The sequence below is a fragment of the Saccopteryx leptura genome, chromosome 1, assembly GCF_036850995.1.
Source record: "Saccopteryx leptura isolate mSacLep1 chromosome 1, mSacLep1_pri_phased_curated, whole genome shotgun sequence".
Lineage (NCBI taxonomy): Eukaryota > Metazoa > Chordata > Mammalia > Chiroptera > Emballonuridae > Saccopteryx > Saccopteryx leptura.
The window spans coordinates 160,883,351-160,900,933 of NC_089503.1; the positions used below are offsets into that span (position 1 = coordinate 160,883,351).

At 35.9% G+C, this 17,583-nt stretch overlaps 1 protein-coding gene across 4 annotated transcripts in view; it reads right to left on the bottom strand.

Moving 5' to 3' along the window:
• NIPBL (NIPBL cohesin loading factor) overlaps positions 1 to 17,583 on the bottom strand; it is a 213,541-nt gene that overhangs the window by 49,429 nt on the left and 146,529 nt on the right. For 3 of the 4 annotated variants that reach the window (XM_066378929.1, XM_066378937.1, XM_066378956.1), the window contains exons 12-21: positions 17,353 to 17,550; positions 17,038 to 17,109; positions 16,850 to 16,939; positions 14,629 to 14,732; positions 11,622 to 11,708; positions 6,954 to 7,185; positions 6,217 to 6,368; positions 5,603 to 5,683; positions 5,078 to 5,178; positions 2,015 to 2,153 (exon numbers count right to left, since the gene is read on the bottom strand). In XM_066378929.1, coding sequence (XP_066235026.1) covers positions 2,015 to 2,153; positions 5,078 to 5,178; positions 5,603 to 5,683; positions 6,217 to 6,368; positions 6,954 to 7,185; positions 11,622 to 11,708; positions 14,629 to 14,732; positions 16,850 to 16,939; positions 17,038 to 17,109; positions 17,353 to 17,550 — 1,256 coding nt within the window. The remainder of the gene's footprint in view (positions 1 to 2,014; positions 2,154 to 5,077; positions 5,179 to 5,602; positions 5,684 to 6,216; positions 6,369 to 6,953; positions 7,186 to 11,621; positions 11,709 to 14,628; positions 14,733 to 16,849; positions 16,940 to 17,037; positions 17,110 to 17,352; positions 17,551 to 17,583) is intronic. The other variant, XM_066378945.1, reaches the window with a different exon arrangement.

Below are 17,583 nucleotides of genomic sequence, written 5' to 3' on the forward strand. Positions count from 1 at the left end.
ACTAAAGTACTTAACTATTCTTTTATATATAAAAAGATATGTGCATAATTAGCATATTTTACATATTTCAATACTTCATCAAAATTAAATAAAAATATTGAGAGTTCATATTATTAAAATATGTAGGAGTGGCAAATGTGATTAATAAATACAATATTAATAGTTGCCTACCACAATCTAGACCAGAACAACAAATTGTTTGAAAATACAAAAACAATACAAGCTCAAAATTTATAAAACATTGGACTATAACACAGAAGAAAATTCAACTCCTTCATTAGAAATACAGTGTGTCCGTAAAGTCATGGTGCACTTTTGACCGGTCACAGGAAAGCAACAAAAGACGATAGAAATGTGAAATCTGCACCAAATAAAAGGAACACCCTCTCAGTTTCTGTAGGATGATGTGGCAGCATGTGCGCATGTGCAGATGATGACATAACACCGTGTATACAGCGGAGCAGCCCATGGCCATGCCAGTCGAGATGTGGATGGTACAGAGGAAAGTTCAGTGTGTTCTGTGGCTCACTAAATTCGAATCCGTGACCAAAGTGCAACGTGAATATCGGCACATTTATAACAAAGTGCCACCATATAGGAATAACTTTACTTGGTGGGATAAGCAGTTGAAGGAAACCAGCAGTTTGGTGGAGAAACCCTGTTCTGGTAGGCCATCAGTCAGTGATGAGTCTGTAGAGGCTATACGGGATAGCTACCTAAGGAGTCCTAAAAAATCTGTGCATGAGCCCACATCAAACTGCACTGAATAGGTATGAAACTGGGAGAGTCTTCCTTTTATTTGGTGCAGATTTCACATTTCTATCGTCTTTTGTTGCTTTCCTGTGACCAGTCAAAAGTGCACCATGACTTTACAGACACACTGTATAAAGGATAGGATATAAGCAGTCAATTCAAAGTTTAGGAAACCAAAGGGGAATAAGTACATGAAAAAACTCACTATTAACCAGGAAAATGCAAAATAAAACATGGTTATCATTTCACACTGACCAGACCAGGTCAAATAAAAAAGTAAGAATGTAAACTAGAACACCACTTTGTTAAGCAAACTGACAAGTTCCGTCAAGTTGTATGTACATTACGATTTAATATTGTATTTCTAGATATATGTAGAGAAACTCTTGCTCTAAGTTTTGATATGGTTATATGAACTAACCCATGTCAAAAAGAATTTGGTATTATTTAGTTATAGCTACAACAACAATGTTGAGTGAAAAAATTAGCTATAAATATGTCAGTATATCACTTATGTAAATTAAAAAAACCCTCCATATCAAATTTATGCAGATTAATACATAAATGGAAGGAGTAAACACTCTCATGATACTGGTCACTGATAGTAAGAAAGGGAAGACTAGAGAGAAAGTAATGGGATTAGGAGAGGAGGGAGAAACAAGAGGGACCAGACATTTTTGATATGAAATTTTCACTTAATTATATATTTATTAGCACACACATATATATATCTGAATATAACAAATAAAATTATCTGTTTCTTTTGAACTTTTTTGAATCAGTATTATAAAACTTGGAGAAATTATAAGCATATAGTGTGTAAAAGCTACAAACCAACAGCAAATTTTAACTATGATTTACTTAACAGTGAGGACATAAACTCATTTTATTGGTGAATCAATTATATTACAATTAGACATTATGCATTAATACAGATATTACATATGATTATAATATTCAGTTTCACATTCAATATCTCACTTGAGTTTTACAAATTGGTATGGTAGGTTCATTAGGTACTATCATCCCATTTCACAGATAAAGAAACAAACTCAGATTAAAATGATTTGTGTATTTCATCACTGATACATATAATAGAACCAGACCTGGAGTCTCCTTAAATGTGGTCTGGTGCTCCATAAAGATCCTAAAGCCCAGCCATGAAGCTCTAAATAAAAACTTCAGTTTTAAACCAATGGCAAGAATATATTTGATCTTTCCTATAAAAGTAAAGTTATAAAACTCACAAAAGATTTCTTACTTTTTTATTTGAGTCTTCTTCTGAATTAGAGTCCTTCTCTGATGATGGTAAGTGTACTACACACTGAATTAATTGTAAAACCAGTGCTGTAACCATCTGAATATACATAGGCTCACCATCCATATCACTACTGTTTAACCTTTAATGGAGAAGAAAATATTTAAATCATAGAATAAAAAGAGAATTTTATTTTTCATGTCATCTATAATCTGAAAATTTCGGGATGCTTTCCTTACCAATACTTCTTAGGCATTATCTTTAGTATCTATTCTAACAGCATCATGTCTGATTATTATTACAGTGTTATTATTATTATTTAAGTGAGAGGAGGGGAGATAGAGAGAGACAGAGTCCTGCACGCACCCCAACCAGGATCCACCCGGCAATCCCCATGTGGGGCTGAAGCTCAAATCAACCAAGCTATCCTCAGCAACTGAGGCAGATGCTCAAACCAATCGAGCCACCGGTAGTAAGGGGGGAGCATAGAGGGGGGAGAGGAAGGGGAAGAGAGCAGACAGTTGGTCACTTCTCATGTGTGTCCTGACCTGGCATTAAACCCAGGACATCCACATGACGGCATGATGCTCTACCTACTGGGCTAACCAGCCAGGGCCCATGTCTATTTACTTTTATTTATTTATTTATTTTGCATTTTTCTTTTTGTATTTTTTTTTTTTCGAAGCTGGAAACGGGGAGAGACAGTCAGACAGACTCCCACATGCGCCCGACCGGGATCCACCCGGCACACCCACCAGGGGGCGATGCTCTGCCCCTCCGGGGCGTCGCTCTGTCGTGACCAAAGCCACTCCAGCACTTGGGGCAGAGGCCAAGGAGCCATCCCCAGCGCCCGGGCCATCCTTGCTCCAATGGAGCCTCGCTGCGGGAGGGGAAGAGAGAGACAGAGAGGAAGGAGAGGGGGAGGGGTGGAGAAGCAGATGGGCACTTCTCCTGTGTGCCCTGGCCGGGAATCGAACCCAGGACCCCTGCACGCCAGGCCGACACTCTACCACTGAGCCAACTGGCCAGGGCCTATTTACTTTTAATAATTAAAAAAAACCAACCAACTAAATCCCTATGCATTCTTAGATAATTAAAACAGTAAAAAAAAAAACAAACCCCACAGCATTTAATGTGAATTTCCATACTCTGTGTACTGCAGATAAAAAAATTATAATAAAAAATATAAAATATTTCTCAAAATGAAATTCTTAAATGAGAAAAGTCTTCAAGATTTACAAATGCCCATGCATCCTGGTATTCATTCTTATTAAAATCTGCTACACAGTCAGCTCTTGATCATCTGTGCTAGGGTGTAAGGTCAATCAAATGGAGTAAAAAAAATCAAATTCTAAATCTTTCATTTGTAAGCTATTAAAAAAACAAAGAAATTCTTTCACGTGCTGATAGCTTTTTTTTTTTTTTTTGTATTTTTCTGAAGCTGGAAATGGGGAGAGACAGTCAGACAGACTCCCGCATGCGCCCGACCGGGATCCACCCGGCACGCCCACCAGGGGCAACGCTCTGCCCACCAGCGGGCGATGCTCTGCCCCTCCGGGGGGTCGCTCTGCCACAACCAGAGCCACTCTAGCGCCTGGGGCAGAGGCCAAGGAGCCATCCCCAGCGCCCGGGCCATCTTTGCTTCAATGGAGCCTCGGCTGCGGGAGGGGAAGAGAGAGACAGAGAGGAAGGGGGGGGGTGGAGAAGCAGATGGGCGCTTCTCCTATGTGCCCTGGCCGGGAATCGAACCAGGGTCCCCCGCACGCCAGGCCAATGCTCTACTGCTGAGCCAACCGGCCAGGGCCGCTGATAGCTTTTCTACATGCTTAACAAATAGATGTTTATTCATCAGTATACAATTAGTCTAAAAATTAAGATAAAAATATTTTATAGATGACAATTTTGAAAGCAATCTAATTTTATATATCAGATTGACACATTTAATCACTCAGGAATATTATAATCATAGTTATAATAATGATGATGATTACCTATAACAACAAAGACAATAATGCTGACCACAGTTGTGGGTAACATTCCTTAGTTACTCCATTCTAAGATTCCAGAGCATTTAATCTTCATGTCTACTCTCTATACTGCTGGTAGAGCAACCTTTCAGCTCTCTTACAAAACCAGTATTGAGCAACTTCCTACTAGATAAAGAATTAAGTCCAAGTTCTTTAGTAAGGCTTATAAAATCCTTATAACTGCCTCTGACTCTTTAGAGCAGGGGTCTCAAACTCAACTTAGCATGTGGGCCGCAGAGCAAGATCACAGCCATTCGGCGGGCTGCACTAGGTCTACAAAAGGCAACTGTTACGCAACACTTTTCTTGAACTTCGTGGATTAGTCTGCGGGCCGCACAAAATTGTTCGACAGGCTGCATGCGGCCCGTGGGCCGCGAGTTTGAGATCCCTGCTTTAGAGCTAATTTCCTATTGCTCTTCTCACAGAACAGTGGTGGTGGTTCTTTTTTTAAATTTTTTTTCCTTTAGTTACTAATTTTAGAGAGAGAGAAAAGGAGAGAGGGTGGGGCGTAACATCGATTTATTGTTCCACTTATTTATACATTCATTGGTTGATTCCAGTATGTGCCCTGATTGGGGATTGAACCTGCAACCTTTGCAAACTGAACAATACTCTAACCAACTGAGCTACCCAACTAAGACTGGATAGTGCTTCTTAAACCAGGAATGATTTTGCTTTTCAGGGGACATTTGTAAGTGTCTAGAGAAAATTTAGTTTGTCATTCATTGGAAGGAAGAATGTTGCTCTTGGCATCAGGTAGCTGGAGGGCAAGAATGCTGCTAAGCATGTTACAATGTACAGAACAGCCCTGCACAACAAAGTATTATCTGGCCCAAAATGTCAACAGCATTAGGACTGAAAAACCCTACCATAGATCTTTGAGAATCACTGAACTTCAAGTCTCCCAAATGTGGACTGTTATTCCAGACATTGTTCTTTTACTTGATCATCAAAATAAAAAATTAGAAATGATGAAGAATATATAATGGCTACAATATAAAGGGAGTTCTTTATTATACTTGGCCTTTGTTAAAATTACCTGAAGTTCCTTAAACTCCTCTTGCTGGTTGGTAATCTTGCAAGTGAAGTAAAAATTTCTTCCAAAATTAATTGCCTATGTTTTTCATATCTTGAGAATACCTGTTTAGTAATTATAAGATTCCAAGTAAGTTTGTTATAATTATTTGAAAATAAAACAAAAATGATACTATAATATGATAAAAAACAATCACCATTTAAAATGAAAATGTTTTTAACATCTTTAATAGCAATGACTGAGATAATCTAATTTTCTATCATTATATTCTTATGAAGTCAGAGTATGAAAAGACAAAATTCAAACGATTTTAAACAATTCTTACTTTATAGTAAATATAATAGAATTACTAACTGAAATAATTTTAAGTATTTAGAAGTGCTTAAAATCTAAGGCACACTAAAATAGTTCTTAGTTGAAATGAATCTATGGAAAACTAGAATCTGCATTAATTTTTGCAAGTTTGAATGAAATGACATCAATATCTTTCTGGGGGGATAAATAAAAATAAAAATGGATTATACTTACTGCAGTGACTAACTTAATGGCACACAACTGCAGTTCACTGACATTTTCCACAAAAAATGGTGTTATTCCCATTGACGATACCTGCGCGCACACACAGAACAATTAGCACACATCCTTAGTTGATTTCAGTAACATTCTACCTTACCAAATGCTAACACCTTAACAAACACTGGAAAACACTGAGAGGGCATTTCCTTTCCCCTCATCGATCGGCATCTAGTTCTTTCTCTGACCCCTCTCACCCTCAAACACTCTATCTAGCACATACCTCCCTTCACAGCTGCTACTCCTCTAATCTCCACCTTGTGGATGGATAATGTCACAATAAAAAGACATACAAAAAATTTGCTGCCATTCTGAACAAAAACAGCCTGAGATATTTTATCTTTCAAAGAATTAGGAGTTTAGACTTTTTACCACATTCATTTATCTGTCTTCTATAAAAAGTGTTTCTTTTTAAAACTTCCCTGGAATTTATTTTAAGATACACTCTGCATGAAACATTACACAGTGCTGATATTATTACCAACTGAGCAAGGTTATCCGAACTCAATTAGACCCTCCACTCTTATATCATTTGGTCTATAAATACAAAAAAGTTTCAAAAAACTTACCTGAAGAATTGTTGTGTCTGTAAGAAGTTGTATCTCTAGCAATTCTGATAAGCTGCTAACAATGTCACAAACTTTATTATAAAGCATTACTATTACTCTCTGTTTATGCGTAGAACACTTCGCCCGTTTTGCTTTTGAACTTAATAAGCCTCCTAAAAGAATTCAAAACAAGGAATTTTAAATTCTTGTATCTAAATTACTTCATCTTTACTTCTATATTTAATTGTAAGGTTAAATTATAAGATAGGAAGATTATATTTCCCTTTAAGTTAATTTGCAATTATTAAATAGATAACTAAATGTAGGTTATTAATGAACCAATTTGTCCTCCTCTCAACTATAAATATATATGTTAACTATTTCATTGCTTAATTATAAAGGTTAGAGATAAAAAAAAAAGTATATCCTGGATCAATCCATTTTGTAGATAACTGGTATTTCAAGAAAAATTAAGGTGAAGTGATAAATGAAACCAGAAGCTAGTCTAAGTTTTTTCCCTGACCAATTGAAATTACTTTATTATACATAAGTAGGTGCTAAAGAAATAACTGAACAAGTACTGGATTAACTAAAAACTTTACACTGTAATTAAATCAACAGCCGTGTTTATTATTATAATCCATTTAATTTTTATGCCATTTTAAGTCATTGCATTCTGACCTATTCAATATGGTAAAATTATATAAGTAATTTTGATATTATACTCAAATACCACCAGTATAAAAGGTCAAACTAACCTCCATGAGGATCTAATCTGTAAACAGGATCATACTGAGGATAAAGTGTATTCTGCAAATGAAATTTAGTGTACTGTATAACTCTTTCGATTACATCCTCAATATATACAGCTTTTGGCATATTAGGGGATGTCATAATGTTGATAGTTGTAAGACAGGCATCTGCTGATTTTGTAACTCTCTCCATAATTAGGTCTCGCCACAACCTTTCTTCTTCTTCAGTATCATTATTCTATAAAACAGCACATTGTTAATGAAATAGAAATAAACAAACTTATACCTTAAAATATAAAACAATAAATTATGATAAATCTGATTTTCATGAGCGGAAAACATAGTAAGAGTTTTTATATGTGTATATTCTTTAAAAAACATTAGAAATGAAGTACAAAATATATATTTGTTTCAACATAATATACTGCTTCCTAATTTCACCACTAGATGACACTCCAATGACAAAATTATACAATAGTTACCTTCACCTGTGTACTTCATCTAAATCTAAGATTTTAACTACAGACAATAGCTGTATACATAAAAATAATTTTATGTTTGGGATAGAAACATTATGATAGTAAAAAACTATAAATTCTGCTTGCTGTTTGAGAACAAAGCAAAAATTAACAACAATAATGAAAGGTAGAGACTTATTTAAAAGTAGTATACAGTGTGTCTGTAAAGTCATGGTGCACTTTTGACCGGTCACAGGAAAGCAACAAAAGACGATAGAAATGTGAAATCTGCACCAAATAAAAGGAAAACCCTCCCAGTTTCTGTAGGATGATGTGGCAGCATGTGCGCATGTGCAGATGATGACGTAACACCGTGTATACAGCGGATCAGCCCTCGGCCATGCCAGTCGAGATGTGGACGGTACAGAGGAAAGTTCAGTGTGTTCTGTGGCTCGCCACATTCGAATCCATGACCAAAGTGCAACGTGAATATTGACGCATTTATAACGAAGCGCCACCACATACGAATAACATTACTCCATGGGATAAGCAGTTGAAGGAAACCGGCAGTTTGGTGGAGAAACCCCGTTCTGGTAGGCCATCAGTCAGTGATGAGTCTGTAGAGGCTATACGGGATAGCTACCTAAGGAGCCCTAAAAAATCTGTGCGTTAGCCCACATCGAACTGCACTGAATAGGTATGAAACTGGGAGAGTTTTCCTTTTATTTGGTGCAGATTTCACATTTCTATCGTCTTTTGCTGCTTTTCTGTGACCGGTCAAAAGTGCACCATGACTTTACGGACACACTGTAATGTTCCTCAATCATTCCTACCTGTTTTTCAACAACCATGTATTTTTTAAATTGAGATTAAAAGCAATGATTAGGCACACTACAAAAAACATAATTTATTTTCCCTTTTTTTTTACAGGGACAGAGAGAATCAGAGAGAGGGATAGACCGACAGGAACAGAAAGAGATGAGAAGCATCAATCATCAGTTTTTCATTGTGACACCTTAGTTGTTCATTGATTGCTTTCTCATATGTGCCTTGACCACGAGCCTTCAGCAGACAGAGTAACCCCTTGCTCGAGCCAGCAACCTTGAGTCCAAGCTGGTGAGCTTTTGCTCAAACTGGCGACCTCGGGGTCTCGAACCTGGGTCCTTCCGCATCCCAGTCCGATGCTCTATCCACCGAACCACCGCCTGGTCAGGCTATAATTTATTTTCTAAAATGAGTAATCCAACACCTGAATGAAGACCACACTTTAATTTACCCATCAGCAATATGCATTACAATTGTGAAGGGGTGCCTTTATTTTTTTTTGTGGCAGGGACAGAGAGAGAGTGGGACAGACAGGGACAGACAGACAGGAAGGGAGAGAGATGAAAAACATCAATTCTTCTTTGCAGCTCCTTAGTTCTTCACTGATTACTTTCTCATATGTGCCTTGACCTGGGGCTCCAGCAGACCGAGTGACCTCTCACTCGAGCCAGCGACCTGGGGCTCAAGCTGATGAGCCTTGCTCAAACCAGATGAGTCTGCGCTCAAGCTGGCGACCTCGGGGATCTCGAACCTGGGTCCTCCACATCCTAGTCCAACGCTCTATTCACTGCGCCACCGCCTGGTTAGGCGTGAAGGGGTGCTTTTAATCTACCACATCCTTAGTTATGAAATATTAACTTTATCTAGGAAAACTTATATATGCATACTTTTCAAAGTTTGTACACTGGGGAAGAAAATAAAACAAATGAAAGCATATAATATTTAACCAAAGGGGGCTTCCTAATTACTAATGCCTGAAAAACTTGACTGCCTTTTTCCTAACTGCAGCTTTCTTTCATTTTACTACTTACACACCTACTCAAAATAAGATACGGCAGCTTTTCTTTGATACTAAATTGCTGTTTGGAAGAGTCAGATAAGGAGGTTCATCCTTCACGCTAAACAGCAGACTGTCTGCAACACATTAAATAGTGCTAAGGTTTTCAGAAATAAAAAAAAATTAAGACTGCATCAGCCAGCTCTCCAGAACCCTAGATTCTTGATATTTATCACAATTTCTTGCTAAAGTATTTTAAATAAAACTTGTAGACTAAAGGTGGAGTATGTTGCTGCTATAGGTTTTTTTAACCTCTTGTTTCTATGATTCAAAAACTAATTTAATTTACAGGGGACATTGGAAAAATATAAATATATTTAACAAGCCATTGAGATTATTTTCTACATTTTTTTATTCCATGTAGATGACTCAGCAATCCTGTGACTTCTGAAAACATCAAGAACATAAAACCTCATGACATAAAACCCAGTGCATGTATGAAATATACATAGTATGTATTTACATATGAAAATGGAAGTAAATGTATCAAAAGTGTTAATAGTAATTATTGATGGATGAGAATATGGACCTTTTTGTGCTTTATATGTTTTGGAAAGTTTTTAATATAAATACACTATTTTTAAAATCAGGCTTTTTTTTTTTTTTTACAGAGGCAGAGAGATAGACAGGGACAGACAGACAGGAATGGAGAGAGATGAGAAGCATCAATCATTAGTTTCTTGTTGAGCGTTGCGACTTCTTAGTTGTTCATTGATTGCTTTCTCATATGTGCCTTGACCGTGGGCCTTCAGCAGACCGAGCAACCCCTTGCTGGAGCCAGCGACCTTGGGTCCACACCGGTGAGCTTTTTGCTCAAACCAGATGAGCCCGTGCTCAAGCTGACGACCTTGGGGGTCTCGAACCTGGATCCTTCCGCATCCCAGTCTGACGCTCTATCTACTGCGCCACCGCCTGGTCAGGCGAAAATCAGGCTTTTAAAAATAAAAAATATTCATTAACTTAAAACCTTCCCTAAGTTATATTAACCCTTTGAGGAGTACAAACGTTCACGTACGTTCTCGTGCCTCCTGACCACCATTGAGTACAATCAATTTATTTTAAAAATGCGTAAGTTAACATAAAAAAAAAAGGCAGCCCTGGCCGGTTAGTTCAGTGGTAGAGTGTTGGCCTGGCGTGCAGGAGTCCCGGGTTTGATTGCCAGCTAGGACACACAGGAGAAGCTCCCATCTGCTTCTCTACCCCTCCCCCTATCCTTCCTCTCTGTCTCTCTCTTCCCCTCCCGCAGCCAGGGCTCCACTGGAACAAAGTTGGCCTGGGCGCTGAGGATGGCTCTATGGCCTCTGCCTTAGGCGCTAAAATGGCTCTGGTTGCAACAGAGCAACGCCCCAGATGGGCAGAGCATCGCCTCCTGGTGGGCATGCCGGGTGGATCCCAGTCGGGCACATGCAGGAGTCTGTCAGACTGCCATCCGTTTCCAACTTCAGAAAAATACAAAAAAAAAAAAAAAAAAAGAAGGCAAATGTATGTTCTTCTTGTTTCCCTAAATTGGTCATCAAACATGATTTTAAGTTAATAAAACTGTAACTGGAACTAATTTCATTTTTTGAAGAAAAAAAAAGCCTCACGCCCGGGGGTCAGCGAGCATGAAAAAAAACTCACTACTCAAAGGGTTAAAAATGCCTATAAACATCAATGTTTCTATTCATTAATGAAAGAGATAAGATAAATTTGAATGAACATATATTTTGAACAGCTGCTACAATAATAGGAAGACAGATCGCAGGCAATGTACTTTAATCCGTTCATAAATCCGTTCATTATTACACCATGTTGCTACAGCTTTTGATATATATACATACTAAAATGTGGTAACAGTTATGGCGAACATTACTGAGACACTATTAAGCACTTTACATGAATTGACTTATTTAATCCTTTCAACAACCATTTGAGCTAGGTATGAAAATGGCATACAAGAATTAATGTTTTATAATGCACTAGGAAGTCAACATAAAATTTGTTATTTTTCCAGGGAAGGTCAAGAAAAAGAATTATCATTTCAGAAATGAAAGAACTTTTTAAACACACTTATTACCATACTCAAAGAAGAGCATAATGTTAAGATTCAAGAACAGTCCTATAAATTATATGAATTTACATTTGTCATTATTATTCTGATAATGTATAAAATTAGATTTGAATTGCTAAAAGTGCAACTCTGGCAGCAATACTTATAAATGTAATAGTAAATGGTAGTAATGAGCACAAATTAATGAAATTTGGAATTTTCCTTATGAATCAGACTTTCTATGAAAAAATTTATATCTTAACAATAGTAAAGGGTAAAATGAACAATATAGATCTTAAACTTACATGATTTAATAAAGTGGAAAGTTTTGACCCATCTTGAATATTCTTCTCCAAGATATTTAAGACTTTCACAGTTTTGTCAGTAGAAAGCTAAAATAGCAACATAAAGTCTTTTACCCATCATTGGTAAAAGTAATAAATTATACAAGAAACATTCTATATAATTATTCCAATTAGGCTTGGGAGTATATAATACTACCACCCTCCTGAAGAACAGAAAACTTTCCTACTCAAGTCTGAGTTGTGCAGAGAATTAATCACTTGTTTAGACAGAAGAGCAAATCCACGTTTCTAACTCAACTCTTACCATATAACTAGTCAAGATAAGTGTGCTCTGATACCTGGCCCCTATTTCTGTGCCAGTGACACTGAACATGCATGCGAAACACACACACAAGATTTCATTTGTTATTTTGATTACAACATGGCTTCCATACTATAATGCTACTCAGCAGATGTCTTAAAACCCAGGATAGCATTTTTCCTAAACAGAAGCATAAAATTGAAAATGAGTTACAAATGTAAAATAATATTGTTTTATTTAAAAATATTTATTATTTTAATATCTCCTATTTTATTTATTATAAAGATTCTTCCTCCATTTAAAAAAATTAGTCAATTTAGAGGTTCTGCCAGGAAGCAACTGTTATTTACATTCTTTGATTGAACAGGTCTCCTCTTAGACTCCTAGCATACAGCTAGAACTCTCAACCGAATCAGCCAGAAGAGTCAAATGGGAGAATCAACAGAATAACTGACTCAGGTATAGTTATTATTCATACAGGAGTATTGCTTTAGACAGTTTCCCAAAAGATTAAACTACTGAGACCTTTGGTAAACCTTTGATGCTTTGAAAATACTCAGCAAATTCACCTTTGAAACAGATTATTATTAGTTACATGTAATTGTGGCACTTACAAATTAAAACCTAAGATTGGCACTGGCATCTCAGAAAACTAATGCCATACCATATATAAAAAATAAATCAATATAACCTCACTATACCATAGTAATATCAATGTAAACTAATAGCACATTAATTCTTGGTTAACTATGTAATGTCTCTCTTTAAAAATCAAACTCATGGGAACTCATCTGCACTGTTGGTGGCAATGTAAACTGGTGTAGTCAGTACGGAAAAACAATGTGGAGCTTCCTCAAAATATTAGAAATAAAATTACCATACGATCCAGCAATAATATATTCTGAAGAAAATGAAGACATTAATTTAAAAAGATATCTGCACCCCCATGTTCACTGCAGCATTATTTATAGACACCAAGACATGGAAGCAACCAAAGTGTCAAATAATGAATAAATAGATAAAGAAAATGTAGCATGTATGTACAATGGAATATTACTGGCCCCAGAAAAGAAAGAAATCTTGCCATTTGTGACAATATGAATGGACCTTAAGGGCACTATGCTAAGAAAAACAAGTCAGACAGAGAAAGACAAATACTGTATCATTTATACGTGGAATTTAAAAAGCAGCAAAAGTCATTGATAAAGAGAATAAATTGATGGTTGCCAGAGGTGGAGTGTGGACAAAATTAGTGAAGTTGATCAAGAGGTACAAATTTTTAGTTATAATATAAAAAAAATTAGTCCAAAGTAAAAATACTGTTTTAAATCCAAGGATGTGAAACCTGAAGATATCAAGGGCTGACTGTATTTACTTAAAATAATTTGTGTATAAGTGGACCTGTGCATTTCAAACAAATGTTCAAGGGTCAACTGTGTATCTGAAAGTTGCTAAGTAGAACTTAAAGTTCTCATCACAAGAAAAAGAAAACTGTAACTATGTGTGATGATGAATGTTAACTAGATTTATGTTGTAATTATTATTTTGCAATATATACAAATATTGAATCATATTGTACACCGAAACTAATATAATGTTAAATGGTAATTATAACACAACAAAAACATCAAATTTATGGCACATTTATTATTTGGATTATAGGTGATACATAAATGAATAAAAAATGAATAACTGATTATTTTAACCTTGTGAAAACATCAAAATATTTTCTAGTCTACTTTAAAATTATAAAATTTAAAAACTAAATAAATTTAAATTGTTTACAATAAGCTCTATAGGTAAACATACTTTTTAAAAAAAATTATTTTTATTTTTTATTTATTGATTTTAGCCAGAGAGGAAGGAAGAGAGAGACAGGAACATCAATCCATTCCTATATGCACCATGACTGGGGATCGAAGTGGCAACCTCTGCACTTTGGGCCAATGCTCCAACCAACAGAGCTATCTGGTCAGGGCTAAACATACTTTTCTATTAATTCTTTTACTACTCCCGAAGAACAAATCATCCTCTCTACATTACAGACTAGGAAACATAAGACTTAATAGTAGAGAGTTTTGTGCAAGAGGGAGCCTGATTAGAAGAGGAGAGACAATCTGTCTGGAAATTTTATTTGCGTATCAATCAAATGCAAATGAGTGGTGGCTCATAGAGATGATGGGAAGCAACTCAACTCCATGATGCTGTTACTATTGTTTGAATTTATTATCATAGAAAAATATCCTATTCCATTAATGAAATGAGACTACTGAGCAACAGAGAGCTCCTATGAAGGACAAATCACAGAAGTTAATATAAAGCCTACAGCAATGAGACTATGGACTTAAAAGTGCTGAAACCGTAGCTTTACTCTTTTACCAATGTAATTATTAAAGCAAATGTCAAAGAAAAATTTAGTGTTATTTCTGCATGTAAATAATAAAATTTTTGAGACAATGAAAAAATTAAAAAGTGAAGAAGTCCAGGACCATGCCTCTTTCAATGCAATGATTTTCTTTAGAATAATTTGTAACATATTTCTTTAATTTCAAGATTTCTTTAAGAGAAACTCAGACTCTCAGAAGGAACAATGAATTTTCTTTTCATTATTATCAACTTTATGTAAACTTTGCAATTTACTTTCAACATTTTAATCTCAAACATTAGATATTAAATAAATTAATAAATTTTACTTTAGTGAGGTACCTTATCCATAATACCCATTGCTTTAATTTTAGCAGATTCGCTGCCGAGTTCATTAAGCTGATGTTTTCCTAAGAGGAGTTCCTGAGGAATTTCATCATCATCACCTGAAAAACCAAACCAAACAAACACAAACAGTTTAGGTAAAAGAAAGCTCAAAATAGTAAACTTTTTAATAAAGTTTCTAAAATACACACAAACACTTATAAAACAAACTAACCAACAACCTAAGAGGCCACTGTAAACCTCAATCAAACCTTGAATGAAAGAGGACACTGATTAAAATTGGGAGATCTAAGATGCGAAGAGGAGATAAGTTATCTTATCTTTGCTATTTTGGATAGACCATCAACCAAGCACTCTGCCCTAGGAGGCTGACCTGTACAGAGTACATCAACAGTCTCCCATATCCTCTGGCTTCTGTTTGGGTTCAGCCAAGAGGGTGCCCTATCAGAAGATCAAAGAGAAGGAGAACAAGGTCAGGGTATTTATATCCCTGACTTCTTTTTTGCAAGGTCTGCTTAAACTGCCCATGTCCTCTGACCAAAAGGTTACTGCTTCTGTTAAGGCAACTTGCTCTACAACTTTTTCCCCCTACTGAGTAAGTTCTGGTAAGTTCTCTTTACCCATGTTCCTCTGGGTGTAGAGATGGTAACAGTTCCATGCCTGTAAACCCTGGGTTCCGGCACTATTCTGCCCCCACTGTTGTAATTGGTTTCTTTGTAAGTAATTCCTCCTCAAATTATCCTCATTTGAGAGTGCCATATGTCTTCCTGTTGGAATCTTAAATGACACGGAAGACAAAGGTTTCTCAGCACAGAATTGGAAAGTTTTAAAAATGAAGAACTGATACTCCAAATAATGGGGAAACACATTAATGATACGTAAGCAAATAACTCGCACAAAACAAATATTTTCAAAATATATGCAAATATATCTTTTATGGCATTTTCACATAGATAAACACATATAAAAATTATTGTATGCCATATAGCTTTTGTATAAATTAGGCACAAGTGTTTGCACCGGCTGAAGGTGGCATAACATTGAGAGTAGCTCTAAACACTGTAAGCAGTATTTTTACATAAATTTAACATTTTTATATAGTTATGATCTTTACATATGTAATGATATGACTATTACATTAATTTTATTGTATTGGTTTACTATTCTATTTCCCATTTTAAACTATGTTTTACAGCAGGTCCTTGAATAACTTTGTTCTATTCAATGTCATTTTGTTATTGAGAAAAAAAAATTGATTCCTGGCTGCATCCACTGTCTGTGGAGATTGCATGCTCTCCTCGTATCTCATATGTTTTCTCTGGGTACTAGAGTTTCCTCTGACACCCCAAAGCTATGCATGTTAGGTTAATTGGTGTGTCTACATTGTCCCAGCCTGGAGAGTGTGGGTGGGTGAGAGTGCACCATGTGATAAAGGGCATCCTGTCCAGGGCTGGTTCCACCTTGCATACTAGGCTACTGGGATAGGCTCCGGCCACTCATGACCTTAAACTGGAATAAGCAGATTGGAAAATAATTGTCTTACTGGTTTTTATTAATTTTTCTAAAATATACACATAGCTCACATTTTTGGGATTTTATTTAGAAATTTGGTGATGTTTCTGTGACTAGAAATATGCAACAGATTTTAATTCTTTCTCTATCAATTAATCTCTGATAAAACTGGTTTCATTATATACCATTTCCTTGAAGTTGCCATTTCCAAGAACCTATTGAGAACATTAAGTAGGACCTAGGGTGGTTAAAGCCGGAGGCTGGGTTATTTCTCTTTCTATCTCTAGCACCTAATATACTATTAACAAACAGTAAATATTCCATAAATATTGCTATTAGAATAAAATGCTTAGAGGAATGGGTTCTTATTTCTGCTCATGTTAGCTTCCCTCCTTATCTAGGGCCTAGTTAAGTCTCATCTGCGTAAGGCCTTCCTTAATTACTCTACTTGTGGTAGCTGCACTTCCAAATACTGAAGAGACTATTATTACTTAACTAATTTATCACTTGATTTTTATACTCAAGTTTTCAGTTTTTGATAATATAGACTTGACTCCACAACCAGATTTTAAGTTTCCTGAAAGCATAGATTATGCCATCGTATCTACTAGCGTAATTAGCAGAAAGCTAGACACAAAGGTAAATAAGTGTATTTTAAACTGATTTTATATTTAGAGATAAATAAGTGTATTTTAAATAATTTTACCAAATGCTGTAAAATCCATATCTTCTAAATTATCCAAAATATTCTCTATTGAGGCTGTGAATCTCTTAAAAGTTGAAGAATCCATCATTTCTGCAACACAGAAAAAGAAAAAGTTTATTATGTCCTCATTCCAATTAGAAAATGAAAGTTGGAAGATATGAATAAAAACAAAGGAACTTAAATGTTACCTTCAGGTGTTAGTTTTGGTTCATAAGCTTTCCTCTTCTTCTGTTTTTCTTTTTTCTTCATTTTTCTAGCAACTAAAATGAAGAAAAAGAAATACTGAAATGCAGGAATGACAAAATATTTTTGTGTTTCTAGTTTCTTCCATTAATCAAATACTAAAACAATAACCACTGCCAATTCAAACTAAATATATACTCTTGTCTTGATTAAAAATTAGGAGCTGTTAATTAAGTTGTAAAAGTATCAAATATTCTTCAGAGTTAAAGCCCTAAATGTAAATTGGCGTATGTAAGAAACCCGTTGACACTGAGAATTACCCTCACTAAGGCTGGGAGGAGGAGAGTAATCTTCCATGTCAGAATCTGATGGACTTCGGTTTCGGTAACGACCACCACCCGAACTCCTTCTTCCTTCATGAGCGTGGCCACTTCTCCTATGATCCCCAGAGCTTCTTCTGTCACGCTCTTCATATTCCCAAGCTTTATCATCATCTTTTTTATGCCGTTTCCTAGAGGCTAGAAGCAAATCCCCATGACAAATAATTTACC